This window comes from Gracilinanus agilis, chromosome 3 (assembly GCF_016433145.1).
Source record: "Gracilinanus agilis isolate LMUSP501 chromosome 3, AgileGrace, whole genome shotgun sequence".
Classification (NCBI taxonomy): Eukaryota; Metazoa; Chordata; class Mammalia; order Didelphimorphia; family Didelphidae; genus Gracilinanus; species Gracilinanus agilis.
Window position 1 is genome coordinate 24,895,584 of NC_058132.1, and position 14,506 is coordinate 24,910,089.

The following is a 14,506-nucleotide window of genomic DNA, read 5'->3' on the forward strand; positions in this document are numbered from 1 at the left end:
GGGGGGGGGACCCCACATCCGGGCACCACGTGGCATGTGGCCGCACGCACCACGCGGAGCCCCTGGGGGGCAGTACCTGAAGAGGTCCAGGAAGGAGTCGAGCATCTCCTTGGTGGGGTGCGGCTGCGTGTCGTGTGCCGCCTGGACCTGGATGCCTACTCCCGGACGCAAGGCAAAGGCGAGCCCCACGCCAAGCGACGAGGCCATAAGTGTGGTAAGCATGAAGAAGAGCAGCGCCCAGCCACCCACGCGGCCCAGTGCCACCGGGTCCAGGCTAGCAGCGCCGCCCACCAGGCTGCACACCACGAGCGGCAGGATGATCAGGCGCAGCAGGCGCAGCAGCAGCTCCCCCGGGAAGCCGAAGGCCACTAGATGCGCCCGGCTCAGGCGCGGCACCCAGCGCGCCACGGCCAGGCCCAGCCCAGCGCCCGCCACCACTCCAGCCACGGTCAGCAGCACCAGCAGGTGGGCGCGCAGGCACGAGCGCAGCCGCTGCGCCCGCCGGCCCGCGCCGCCCGCGCGGCCCGGGGGCCCCGCGCCCGCCACTACGCCGTTGGCCTCTCCGGGCTTGGGGCTGCCCCGGGCCGCCTCTGCCACCATCCTGGCCACTCGGGGGTCTGCGGGTCCCTTCTTCGGACTCTTCGGCCCCGTCGGCCTCTTCCTCGCGGTCCGCTCGCCCGGCGCCCGGCTATAGAGCCCGCGCTCAGTGGGCACGGGGCTCCCGGGGAAGGCTTCAGCTCCGAGGGGCTCAGAGTGTGCTGGGTAGCCGGCTCGGAACTCACCGGCAAGGCGAGCCTCCGCTGGGAGTGTGAGCCCAGCCAGCGGAAGCAAGCGGATTAAACGAGGGCCCGCCCCCCACCCCGCCCCACCGCGGGTCCTGATTGGCCGAGGAGCCCGGCCCCCGCCCACCTCCCGCTCCCAACTGGGGCTCCGGACTCCGATCGGGGGCGGGGAGAGGAGGAAAACAATGCCCGGGGCGGGGCTTCTTGGGGGCTCGGCTGCCGAGAGGGCTGAAGGTTTTCCCGCCAGAAGCACCAACGGGTCCACAGCTGCTCCCAACGGCTCTCCACCTGCACACGCCGAGAGACCCTAGGGAGAAGGCCTTGAGGAAGCCTCGAGGAATACTCAGGAGAATGGAGCTTGGGGAGTCCTGAGGGATGCTGAGGAGGGATGCTGGGGAAAAGGAGCCTGGTAGAGCCACGAGGAAAGCTGGGGAGAGGGGGCTTGGAGAGCTACGAGGGATGCTGCCGAGGGATGCCGAGGAGATGAGTCTTGGACGAAATCAAGGGTACTGAGAAGAAATATTGGGAAGAGGGGACCTGGGGAACCCCGAAGAAAGCTGGGGAGAGGGGATTTGGGGGACCCACAAGGAATGCTGGGGAGTTAGTTACCTTTGGGGAACCAAGAAGTACCTGATAAGGAATTCTGGGGAGAAGAGGGGAGCCAGGAGGGATGTTGATGAGAAATGCTGGGGTGAAGAAAACTAGGGAGAGGGGACTTAGGAGGGCAACAAGAGTTGCTGGGGAGAGGGAACTGAGGTGACCTTAAGGGCTGGGGAGGAGCACATCCTGAGATCCTGCCAAGAGTGAAGCAGAAATCCTCCTAACGGGAGAATGCTCGAATTAGAGGTGGGAAGACCCAGGGTTCAAATTTCCAGACCTCTGTCGCCTTAGGCTAGGCACCGGACCTTTCCCAATCCACAAGCATTCATTAATCACTTCTTATCTGCCAGTCTGGGTGCTAAGTACCGTAGTTACCAGAAAAGACAAAGATTCCCCCCCCCCCAGCCCCCAAGACCTGTTATTGCTTTTAAAAAATGGATCTAATTGATTTTTTTTATCACTTAAATTTCCCCCTTTATCTCTCCTCACCCCTCCCAGAGAGCCAATACACAAAGCAAAGAATTTTTTGAGAGAGAGAGAGGCAGCTAGGGAACCGAGTGCTTAGAGAGCCAGGCCTGGAGACAGGTGGTCCTGGGTTCAAGTGTAGCCTCAGAGACTTCCTAGCTATGTGATCCTGGGCAAGTTGTAATCCGGATTATTAATATCATTTCTAATACGGATGGTAAGGGGAGAGAGATCTGTACAACAGATTAATACATTTAAAAATTATAAATATGAGAATATGTACCATATTCCACACCAGTGGACACACATGCATATATACTTCTGCCCTCCTATCTTAGATGCATTAATTTTGTTTGTGCGGAACTTTTTAAATTTCCCATAATAAAAGTGACATTTAATCTTCTCTAATTCTGCCCAGGGAGCTGTCTTTTCATATCTCCACTGTGCTTGTTCTTTGTGATTTTGTTGTTGGTGCTTCCATAAATGAAAGACTTCATTTAAGTCTTTTCATAATTCCCAGTATTCATCATATTCTTCATGGTGCACAATAATATTCCATTCTATAAATGGATCACAATTTGTTCAGCTATTCCTCAATCCATGGGAATCAACTTGGTTTCTAGTTCTTTGCTTTCACCAAAAGTGCTGCTATAAATACTTTTGGGCCTGTGGGGACATTCTTTTTTTATCGGTTATCCCTTGGATATATGCCTAATAGTGGAACCTCTGGGTCAAAAGGTATGGACATTTTGGTCAATTTATTTGCCTGATTCCAAAATGCTTTCCAGAATGGTTCTACTAGTGTCCACAATCCACCAACAATGTATAATATTCCATTCTTTTCACATTCTTTCCACCATTGGCTACTTGTGTCCTCTTTCCCAATTTTCAGCATGGAAGATGAAATCTCTGGATTAGAGTCAATCAAATATTTCTTAAGCATCTGCTGTGTGCTAGGCTCTGTGCTAAAGGCTAGCTTGGAATAGAAAGAAAGACTTGAAAAGTCCCTTCCTTCAAGGAATTTATAATCTAATGAGATTAAAGAAACAGAATTGTATGTATATGATGAAAGGGTTAAGAGAAGAACCATATCCATCTTAAGGTTAGAGGGAATGATGAAATACTATAGGCAGAGTGAAAAATTATCTGAAGGACATTTCTATTATATATATAGTTTTATATATATATATAGTTCATCTTGCAGAATGATGAAATGTGGGGAACCAAGTCCTGGAAAGTAGCCAGATGAGAAACAATTGCAAAGAGGGTTTTTTATTTTTCAGTCTCCTGATATCAGTGATTTGAAGCATTCTTTTATATGGTGGCTAAAAGTTTGCAATTCTTTAGAGAACAATTCCTCTATATCTCTTCACTACTTATCTATTGGAGAATGGATTTTTGGTCTTATCTATTTCCCATGTCTCTTGGATTTTGGACTCTTATCTGAGAAATATGATAAAAAGATATTTTCCCCATTCAATGGCTTCCCCTCCTATCTTAGTTGCATTAATTTTGTTTGTGCAGAAGTTTTTAAATTTCCCATAATAAAAGTTATATTTAATCTTTTCTAATCACCTCTATAGCTTGTTTGGTTAAGAACGCTTTTACCTATAACTGCGAAAGGGACATGACTTGTTTCTTTTCCAGTTTTTTGGTTTTTTTTTTATGGTATGACCTCTTATGTTCAAATTGAGGAGCTCACATTCTAAAGGAGGGGTCAACATGTAAATAATTAAATGGAAGGCAGTCTGAGAGAAGACATTAGCAGCTGGGGAAGATCAGGAAAGGTTCTTTGCAACAGTTTCCTCCCCTTTTAAAATGGGGATAACACCTTTTGGTTGTCCTGAAGAGCCAATCAGAATGCATAAAAAAGGTCTCTACAGTTTTAATAGCTATTTATATCATTCTTTTTGAAATCCCTGAATCTCCTAGAAGAAGATAATGAAGTATATGTTGTACTCTAGACATTTATAATCAGTAGAAGGAAGGAAATGCCTTGGCTCACAGAGATATTCTAGGTAGAATTCTAAACCCATGAGCTGTTCTCAAAGCTTCCCAGGAGCTACCCTAGAAAGGTCCTATGCCCAGTGGTCCCCAGACCCACCATACCCAGGAATATTATGTGTATGCAGATGTATAGGTATAAATACTCCAAGTTTGCTCACCATTCCTGTCTCTGTCCCTCTACACTCAGATAAAAATTTCCCCTAATCTCTTCTGGCTTCATTCCAGCTCTCAGTTCCCTCTTCCCTCCTAGTTCCTACAAGTTCCCAGAGTAAGCTCAGTAGAATCTAAGCCCCTAGGCAGGGGAAGGGCCTAGATTTTTTTTTCTTGTATCCCCACATATTAGTCCAACTCTTCGGGACCCAATTTGGGGTTTTTGGGGCAAAGAAACTGGAGTAGTTTTCTATTTCCTTCTCCAACTCATTTTACAGACGAGGAAACTGAGGCCAACAGGATTTAGTCACGTACCCAGAGTCCCACAGCTAATGAGTATCTGAGGCCAGATTTAAAATCAGGAAGATGAGCCTTCCTGACCTCAGGCCTGGTGCTTTATCCAATGTTCCACCTAGCTGCCTCAGATAGAAGGTCCTTGATAAGTAGAGATTAATTTGTATTCCCACTGCTTAACTCGTTAAAATCTTTTTGGCCCTAAACTATGATTTTATTTCTAGACTTAGAGAGGTACTTGAAGCACTCAGGGGTGGGGGGTTGTTACTCTTTTAAAGTCACCCAGTTTGTATGTGTCTGGAGGTCCTGAACCTAAGCCAGGTTGAATCCAAAATGTGACTCTCTCCATGCCTACATGGTAGGTGCTCGACAGGGCTGTGCCAGAGCCAGCTCAGACCAATCTGAGTCAATTGTTCAATTTTCAATGCAGTCACCAAACCAGGGCTCAGTTTCTTATCTGGCAGATTTCTAGACTTGTGCAAGTTTAGTAATACAGATTCAATTTACAAGTGTGTCCAGCATACATTTCTCCCCCTGGAGAGAGAGTTGTTCAAAGGTCAGGATGCCCCCAGACCCGGGGAGCTCTCTCCATCACACCCTCAACTTTTCAGCTCCCTCTTACGGATTGTCTTCTATCGTTAGAATGAATAAAAGCTCCTGGAAGACAAGAATTGTCTGCTTTCCACTTGTATCTGTGCCCGCAGAGTTGCCCACCACACACCGAGAGCTTATAGGGAAGCCTCTGGTCCACAGTGGATGATTGCTCCACATTAAGTCTTCAGTGGGGTGGCTGGGGGAGGCCTCTGGTGCCCAAGAGAGAAAGGGGCAGACCAAAGGTCTCCAAAGACTCTCCCTCCTCTGGCACCTTCCCCTGCCTTGTCCCAGGAGCAAAACACAACCGATACCAGGGATTCAAGGGGGTTGGGGGCCACGTTATGGCACTTGGACTCACATTATAAGGCAAAGATTTAGAGCAAGGACTCTCAGAGAGGCTAACCTAACTGCCTCATTTAAAGATGAGGAACCCAAAGTCCCTGCAGAGGGGTTCAAGGCTTGCCAAAGATGTCAACCTGGGGCAGCTGGGTAGCTCAGTGGATTGAGAGTCAGGCCTAGAGACAGGAGGTCCTAGGTTCAAATCTGGCCTCAGACACTTCCCAGCTGTGTGGCCCTGGGCAAGTCACTTGACCCCCATTGCCCACCCTTACCACTCTTCCACCTAGGAGCCAATACACAGAAGTTAAGGGTTTAAAAAAAAAAAGATGTCAACCTGCAAAAGTAGAAGGCTTTAAGGACCTACTATGTGCCAAGCTAGAGATACAAAGCAAAGGAAAATGTTCACATTCTGGAGGGGGAAACAATACAAACCACAATGTACAAACAATACAGACACAGGCGAATTGAGAATAGTCTTGGAGGACTGTGAAGGTCTTAGAGACCTTAAGGAGGACCATGAAGAGCTTCTTGGGGAAAGCGGGACATTAGCTGAGACTTGAGGGAAGTCAAGGAAGGTAGGAGGTAGAGATGAGGAAGAAAAGTATTGTAGGCATGGGGGTCAACCCTTGCAAATGCTTGGAGTCAGGAGATGGGAGCGTCTTGAGAGGAATAGCAAGGAGGACAGGGTCACTGAACCCCAGAATACTACACAGAATAAGTGAACTTTAAAGTGGGATGAGGTGGTCCAGTTTTCAGGCTTTAGTCAAGTACCTAACCTGCTTTTGGCCTCAGTTTCCCCCTGGCTAAAACTATTGGGGTAGATGACTGGTTCATGGATCACATGGTTCCCAAGTGCCCTTCCAGCTGTGATAAAAGTAGCAAGGTGATATAGTGGAAAGAGTACTGAATTTGGACCCCCCCAAAGACCAGGATCAAATGCTACCTTTGTAGGATTTAACCCAATTTCTTCATTTCTCTAGGCCTCAGTTTGCTCAATTGTAAAATGGGAGGATTGGGCTAGATGGACTCTGATTTCTTCCATTTCTAAAGCTATGACCCAGTCATGGTGGCAGGCATTATAGCACTAAGATACCAATTGGGATACCAATGCAAGAAAGAAAGCAAGACTACCCCTGACCTCAAGGAGCTTCCATTCTAAAAGAGGAAAATACAGAAAAAAGTGGAGGAGGGGCATGGGGGCATAGGAGGGAAAGTCCAGAGGAGAGCAGCTTGGACAGGAATAAAGACCCGGATGTCCTCCTTAAAAGGAACCATTTAATCAGAGGGACAAGGTGCAGGGGTGGATGGTACTTCCAATGTGAGACGGCCACAGGCTGAAGAAAGCTTGGAGGATGAAGAGATTTCTCAAGAGATTAGTACCAGTCATGAGATGCCAGTCTATATCCTGGAGAGGGGTTTATACTTTATCCTTGAAGCAATAGGGAGTCACCGAGAATTCTTGAGCAGGGAAAGCCATGGTGATCATATCACTTTAAGAGCAGTACCAGGTTGGCAGCTACATGGAACATGGGCAAGCCTCTTCTTCCCCTCTTGTGACCTCAGTTTCTTCCTCTGTAAGATGGGCAATCAGGGAGGAGGGTTGGAGCAGATGAGAAACTTTAAAATCACATAATCCTACAAGGTGGCAGTGACTAGTGACTTTGGCTAAAACCAGATACTGGAGGAGATCCAAGAACAGATCCCTGGACTCAATTCACCCAGCAGTCTCTGGTCTTAACTGGAAAGCAACTGAAACCAGGCCAAGATTCTTCAAATAACTCCAGCCCAGCCACAGGAGCACAGCTCCCAGCACCCTAGTCTCTCTGTCCCCTCAGCACCTCTCCAGCCTGAGTGCTTCCTGAGTGACAGTGGTAGCAGGGTTGGTGGTCTGAGGGAACACTACCCTTCCTGGGACTCTTGAATTCAAAAGGGAGCAGTTGTTTGGCAGGGGTGATGGTGGTGAGACCCTTTCTTCAGGAGGCCCTGAGATATTCCCAGAGGTTCTTAGATTCTGAGATCTGGGCTGTCTCCCAAAGAAGGAGGAGATGTGGTCAAAGTAGGTTTGTTTGTTTTAACTCTTTCTTTCCTAGTAAGAAGCCTAAGACAGAAGGGCAAGGCCTGGGCAAATGAGATTAAGTGACTTGTCCAAGGACACATAGCTAGAAAATATCTGGGGTCAGATTTGAACCCAAGTCTTCCAGGGCTAGCTCTTTATCCACTGAGCCACCTAGCTGCCCCAGGATATCTTCTGCTTCAGGTAAGGAAAAAGGGGCACAGATAACTGACCTGAGCCCAGATATTCTGGGCACTACTTAGATCATCCCAGTTCTAGATTTCTGACCTTATGATTCATTAGACTGAGAAGAATTCAGTTCAAAAAGGGAAATACCTCTGGATATTTAACCCCCTATCAAATCACACCTTTGCCCCAACCAGGATCCTCATGGATTCTCTAGCACAGCAAAGGTTAGGCCTAGAAACACACAGTAAATGAGGCTCAAAGTCAATCAGTTAGTAAGTATTTATGAAGTGACCGCTGTATGCCAGGGATTGTGCTAGTGCTAGAGATAGGAAAAGAGGCAAAAGATAGTTCCTACCCTCAGAGAGCTTACAGTCTAATGAGGGAGACATCAAGCAAATGAGTATGTACAAACAGGGGGAAAAAGGCAATTAAACAGGAATTTAGGAGGCTTGAGGATGGGTTACAGAGCAGTAATCATCAAAACAATCTGGTACTGGAGATAAATAAATAAAGTAGTGGGTCAGTGGAATTACCCAACAGTAATGGTAATCTAGTGTTTGACAAACCCAAAGGTCCAAACTTTCCAGATGAGAAGTCACAGTTTAATGACAATTTCTGGGAAAACTAGCAGCAATGCAATGATCCAAAACAGTTCTGAGGGACTTATGAGAAAGAACACTAACCACATCTAGAGAAAGAACTGTGGGAGCAGAAACACAGAAGAAAAGCAACTGCTTGATCACATGGGTCAACGGGGATATGACTGGGGATGCAGACTCTAAATGATCACCCTAATTTGACAAAAACTGCTGGGAAAATTGGAAAACAATATGGGAGAGATTAGATTTAGATCAACATCTCACACCCTACACCAAGATAAACTCAGGTGAATGACTTGACTATAAAGAAGGAAACTATAGGTAAAATCGGTGAGCACAGAATAGTATACTTGTCAGATCTATGGGAAGGGAAAGATTTTAAAACCAAACAAGAGTTAGAAAAAAGTCACAAAATGTAAAATAATTTTGACTACATTAAACTAAAAAGTTTTTGTACAGACAAAACCAATGCTACCAAAATTAGAATGGCAACAACAAATTGGGAAAAAATCTTCATAACAAAAAACTCTGACAAAGGTCTAATTACTCAAATATACAAGGAGCTAAATCAATTGTACAAAAAGATCAAGCCATCTCCGAATCAATAAATGGGCAAGGGACATGAACAGGCAATTTTCAGATAAAGAAATCAAAACTATCAATAAGCACATGAGAAAGTGTTCTAAATATCTAATAATTAGAGAAATGCAAATCAAAACAACTCTGAGGTATCACCTCACACCTAGCAGATTGGCTAAAATGAAAGAAGGGGAGAGTAATGAATGCTGGAGGGGATGTGGCAAAATTGGGACATTAATGCATTGCTGGTGGAGCTGTGAACTGATCCAACCATTCTGGATGGCAATTTGGATCTATGCTCAAAGGGCTTTAAAAGACTATCTGCCTTAAGATCCAGCCACAGCACTATTTGGATTATACCCCAAAGAGATAATAAGGAAAAAGACCTGTACGAAAATATTTATAGCCTCACTCTTTGTGGTGGCAAAAAATTGGGGAATAGCTGAACAAATTGTGGTATCTGTTGGTGATGGAATGATGAACTGGAGGAATTCCTTGTGAACTGGAATGACCTCCAGGAATTGATACAGAGTGAAAGGAGCAGAGCCAGGAGAACACTGTACACAGAGGCTGATAAACTGTGGTACAATCAAATATAATGGACTTCTCTACTAGCAGCAATGTAAGGATCCAGAGCAAGGCTGAGGGACTTATGAGAAAGAAAACTAGCCACATTCAGAGGAAGAACTGTGGGAGAAAAACACAGAAGAAAAACAACTGCTTGAACACATGGGCTGTTGGGGATATTATTGGGAATGTAGACACTAAACGATAACTCTAATCCAACTATCGATAATATGGAATTAGGTCTTGATCATACATGTAAAATCCAGTGGAATTGTACTTCGGCTAAGGGGGGTTAGGGGGTTTTTGGGGAGAGGGAAAGAACATGAAACATGTAAGTAGGAGAAAATATTCAAAATAAAAATTTTAAATAAAAATAAAAATAATCACCCTAGTGCAAATATCAATGATAGGGAAAAAGGTCTTGATCAATAACACATGTAAAACCCAGTGGAATTGCACATTGGCTATGGAGGGGGTTGGGAGGAGTGGAGGGAAAGAACATGAATCCTGGAACCATGAAAAAATTTTTCATAATCAATAAAATAAAAATAAATTTAAAAAAAATTTCTGGAAAAACTGGAAAACAGTTCAGCAGAAACTAGGTATAGACCAACATTTCATACTGTATGCCAAGATAAAGTCAAACTGGATAAATGATCTAGACATAAAGGGTGATACCATAAGCAAATCAGGGGAGAGTGACATACTTTGCAGCATGTCAGATCTATGGATGAGGGAAAGATTTATGACCAAATGAGAGCTAGAGACATTATGGGATATTTTGTATAAACTGGATAAGTAAAATGGATAATTTAAATCATGTTAAATTAAAGGTTTGCACAAACAAAACCAGTGCAACCGAGATTAGAAGGAAAGCAGTAAACTGGGAGGAAAAAAATTTTTTATAGCAAGTTTCTCTATCAAAGGCCTCATTTCTCAAATGAGTCTAATTTATAAGAATACAAGTCATTCCCCAACTGATAAATGATCAAAGGATAGGAACAGACAGTATTCAGAAGAAGAAATTAAAGTTACCCATAGTCATATAAAAATGTTCTAAATCACTATTGATTAAAGAAATGCAAATTCAAACAATTCTGAGGTACTCACACCTATCAGATTGGCTAATATGAATGAAAAAGAAAATGACAAATATTGAAGGTGATGTGGAAAAAATAGGAACACAACTACACTCTTGAATTTGTGAATTGATCCAACCATTTTGGAGAGCAATTTGGAACTATGCCCAAAGGGCTATAAAATTGTGCAGACCCTTTGATCCAGTAATATCATTTTTAGGTCTGTGTCTCAAAGAGATCAAAGAAAAAGGAGAAGATCTTTGATGTACAAAAAAACCCTATATGTATAAATAAGTTTTTCTTGTGCAAGGATAGAAGGGGGATTGCCAGCAGTCCAGTTCCCCTTGGGGGCAGGACAATTGAGCGAAAAGGGAGTGAGAAGAGCCAGAGGCCCAGTAGGTTTGCAATCGCTGATCTGAAGTACCATCTTCTGATTTTAATTTTTATATAATTTTCCTCAAGATTACATCAATGTTGGCATGAATTCTATACCCACCATACATCTTATCTTTGGAGACAATGTATTAGGTGTGTTTGACGTAGTGGGCTACAAAGGTGAGAACGTACAGGCCTTTTCATGGGAGACAATTTCTTCACATTTCATTCATTGTTCTTTTATATTAAATTACTGTAGCAAATCGGATCTGGGAGTGGGGAAAACTTGGAGACTGTTCTGTCCTGTTCTTGCAGGCACCTGTGTATGGGAATCTGAGTTAGAGATTTAAACTCTTTAACATTAACTCACTATATGCTGGTTTGTTGTGAAGTGACTTCTAGGAGAAGTTTCTGTATTATGGGGGTTTATTTAGTGGTTTATTTTGGGATAGGGTATAGTCTGTGAACTGTGGTTGTTCTTGTCATGAACCTGTATTGTTTTTCTGTGATTCCCTGGGGCTAAATAAGGATACTGATTGCAATAGTTTCAATACAAATGAATGCTACTGAGAAAAGAGTCACGTAGGGGAAACTGAGTGAGAATCTCCATCCTCCTGATAACCTGCTTTGCTGGTTTGTCAGAGTTGGTGACGAGCTGTGCTAAACGTCACGGGCTTTGATGGCTTCCTGCAGAAGCATCCTTTTTTAATTTTATTTTTCTTGCATTTTTTTGGTCTGTGTTGTTTTTTACAACATGACTAACATGAAAATATTTTTTGCTTGACTGTGTATGTATAATCTACATGTTTTCTCAAGGAGAGGAGAGGGAACAGAGGGAATCTGGAACTCAAAAATGATTAAAAAAACAAATATTAAAACTTGTTTTTACATGTAATTGAGATGTAAATCAAATAAGAAGATTAAAAAAAATAAAGGTTAGGGAAAGGTTCTTAGAAAAGGAACTTAAAGGAATCCAGGGAAGGCAAGAAGCAGAGATGAGGAAGGAGAGCATTCCTGGTATGGGGGATGGCCAGAGAAAATATTTGGAGATGAGAAGTGGAGGGTCTTATTTATGGAATAGCCAGGAGTTGGTCCAGCATCACCCGATGACCAGATTACATGTTGGAGAGTAGGCTAGAAGGGAAGGAGCGGCTAGGTTACAAAGGGCTTTGAATGCCAAACAGAACATTTTGTATTTGCTCCTGGAAGTAACAGGAAGTCAATATGGTTTATTGAGTAGAGAGGCAGTGACGTGATTGGGTCTTGGCTTTAGGAAATTCCCTTTGGTGGCCAAATGGAGGATGGACCGGAGAGGGGAGACTCGAGGCAGGCAGAGCCACCAGCAGCTACTACAATGATCCAGGAGAGGCGATGAGGGTCTGCATCACAGTGGGGACAAGGTCAGAGGAGAGAAGGGGGTGTATTCAAGAGACGTAACAAAGGTGAAGTCAAAAAGCCTTGGCTACGGATTGGGCAGGAGAGGATTGGAGGGACTCCTGGGTTTTGAGTCTGAGGAATAGGAAGGATGGTGGTGTTCTCTACAGAAATAGGGGAGGAAGGAGTAGGAGAGGGTTTAGGAGGAAAGATAACGGGTTCCATTTTGGACATAATGTCTATTGGACATCTGGTTTAAGATGTCTGCAAGGCCATAAGAGATGGGGCAGGAGAGGTAGATCTGAGAGTCATGGGCACAGAGATGGTCCTTAAATCCATGGGAGCTGATGAGATGACCAAGTATGGACGTATATTGGGAGAAGAGAAGAGGACCCAGGACAGAGTCTTGGGGGGACCCCAGTGGTCAGAGAGTGAGATCTGGCAAAGGATCCATCAAAGAAGACTGAAAAGGAGTGGTCAGAGGGGTAGGAGGAGAACCAGAAGAGCCAGGAGAGACTATGAAGGCTGAGGTACCCCCTAGGCCACTGCCACATGCCCAGATCTGTGTTCTAAGGAGGGGGAGCCCTCAGAATGTGGCCTCTTCTTCTCTGGAGATGCCTCTCTGGAGATGAGCTTGGACGGCTGCAGGAAGGCCAGAAGGGAGGGCTGAGAGCTGACTTTCGTTCTGAGAAGCTCCTCGCCCTGAGGCCTTGAGATGAGAAAACTGGATGCCAGTTCAGGGAGAGGGGGAGGGTGAAGAGGAGGCAAACAGAGGCCCAAAGAGGAAGGAGGCCCAGGGTGTAGGAAAGTCGAAAAAGGAAGCTGAGTCTGATGAGGAAGATCTAGCCGTAGAGGAGGGCTGAGGGAAGAGAAATAGGAGCCTGAAGGGAGAGCCTGGGAGCCGGGCAGGTGGGTAACTCTTCCCTGGGGCCTGGGCTCCATCTCCCCTTTCCTTACCCAAGAGCCTCCTGGGGGTTCTTATCCCCCCATTCCTCCAATGGGGAAGAGCCCTGAGCTGGGTTCCAGACACGTACACTTACTGTGTGACCATCTGGGCCTCAGTTTCTCCATCCCCAAAGAGGCTGAGCCTCCGTGGGTGACTCTCACTGGCTCAGACCCCAAGGCCCAGGGAGCTCTGAACGCCTGGGCCCAGCAGAGAGGGGAGCCAGCACAGGGTTAAGAGCTGTCTGGTTGGGATTGGCCACACCCGGCGTCTCCCCTCCCCACCCCCCCCAAGTGCTGGCTGCTTGTGTACTTCCCATTCAGCCCCCTCTGACCCGCCAACCTCTTGGCTCAAGCTCGGGAGCTAGACTTAATCTCTAAGAGAAACAGCCGCAGGGATTCCCAAGCCCAAAAGGGATGCCGAGGAAAGGCAAGGCCTGGCGGGAGTCCCAGCTGTGCCCGTGCCAGCTTGACCCGTGTGCCCAGGGAGGACGTGGAACTTGGTTGGAGGACGGGAATAGGCTCTGAAAGTCTAGTGGGCCAGACTAGGCCAGTGTGGCGATTCCATCCTGTTCAGTTCGAATCCTTGAACACTTATTGGGTGCCCGCAGTGTGCCAAGCACAGTGCCAGGCGCTGGGGATAGAGGGACAAAACAGAAGCTGGCCCTGCCCCCAAGGAGCTTGCACCCTGCTAAATAGCCCTGCTCCCCCACTCCTCGGGATTAGGGCTGGGCTGCCCCCACCTTCCTCCCCTCCCAGAAGCATCAAATGTCCAGTTTTCCACATTAACTAGGACAGGAACTTCGTGGAGGATCCGGGCTTTGTAGGGATCAGCGGCCAAAAGCCGGGGTGTGGTGAGAAGGAGCCGATGCTCTCTGCTCAGGGAGAGGCCAGGGTCCTGCAGGGAGGGGAGGCAGCTGCCCCTGCCAGCCTGAAGGGTCCGGCTGAGAACCTGAGCCAGGCACAGGCCCCAGGGGGAGGGACCGACCCAGGCTGCTTGCTGCCACACAACACCGGCTCTTCAATAAATAATCAGATGAGGTAGGACTATTGTCAGATCCCTGGCCAGATCCCCAGGTGTGCCCAGGGCATAGGGGAGGGCCTGGCACCGCTCCCGCTGAGGGCCTTCCCTCCTCTCCACAGAGAGGGAAACAAACAGGCCAGGTACGAACAGAGCTAGATTTCATTCCTGGTTCCAAGGACATCAAGAACCAAGGCCAGCCTCTCCTCCGGCCACCCAGGAACCCCAGCCTCCACCTTGAAATGGACCCTGTTTCTACTCACCCTCCACAGCCTATTCCCCTTACCCATGAGTGGCTGTGGCTCGGGGCAGCTGGGCAGCTCAGTGGATAGAGAGCTACGTCAGGAGATGGGAGGTCCTGGGTTCCAATCTGGCCTCAGACACTTCCTAGCTGGGTGACCCTGGACAAGAAGAAGAAGAAGAAGAAGAAGAAGAAGAAGAAGAAGAAGAAGAAGAAGAAGAAGAAGAAGAAGAAGAAGAAGAAGAAGAAGAAGAAG

The 14,506-nt window shown here is 46.5% G+C and overlaps 1 protein-coding gene across 1 annotated transcript in view; it reads right to left on the reverse strand.

Moving 5' to 3' along the window:
- Positions 1-789, reverse strand: part of SLC1A5 (solute carrier family 1 member 5) — a 10,584-nt gene extending 9,795 nt beyond the window's left edge. Inside the window, exon 1 of the mRNA XM_044671106.1 lies at positions 77-789. Coding sequence (XP_044527041.1) covers positions 77-600 — 524 coding nt within the window. The 5' untranslated portion in view covers positions 601-789. The remainder of the gene's footprint in view (positions 1-76) is intronic.
- Positions 790-14,506: the final 13,717 nt, after the last annotated feature.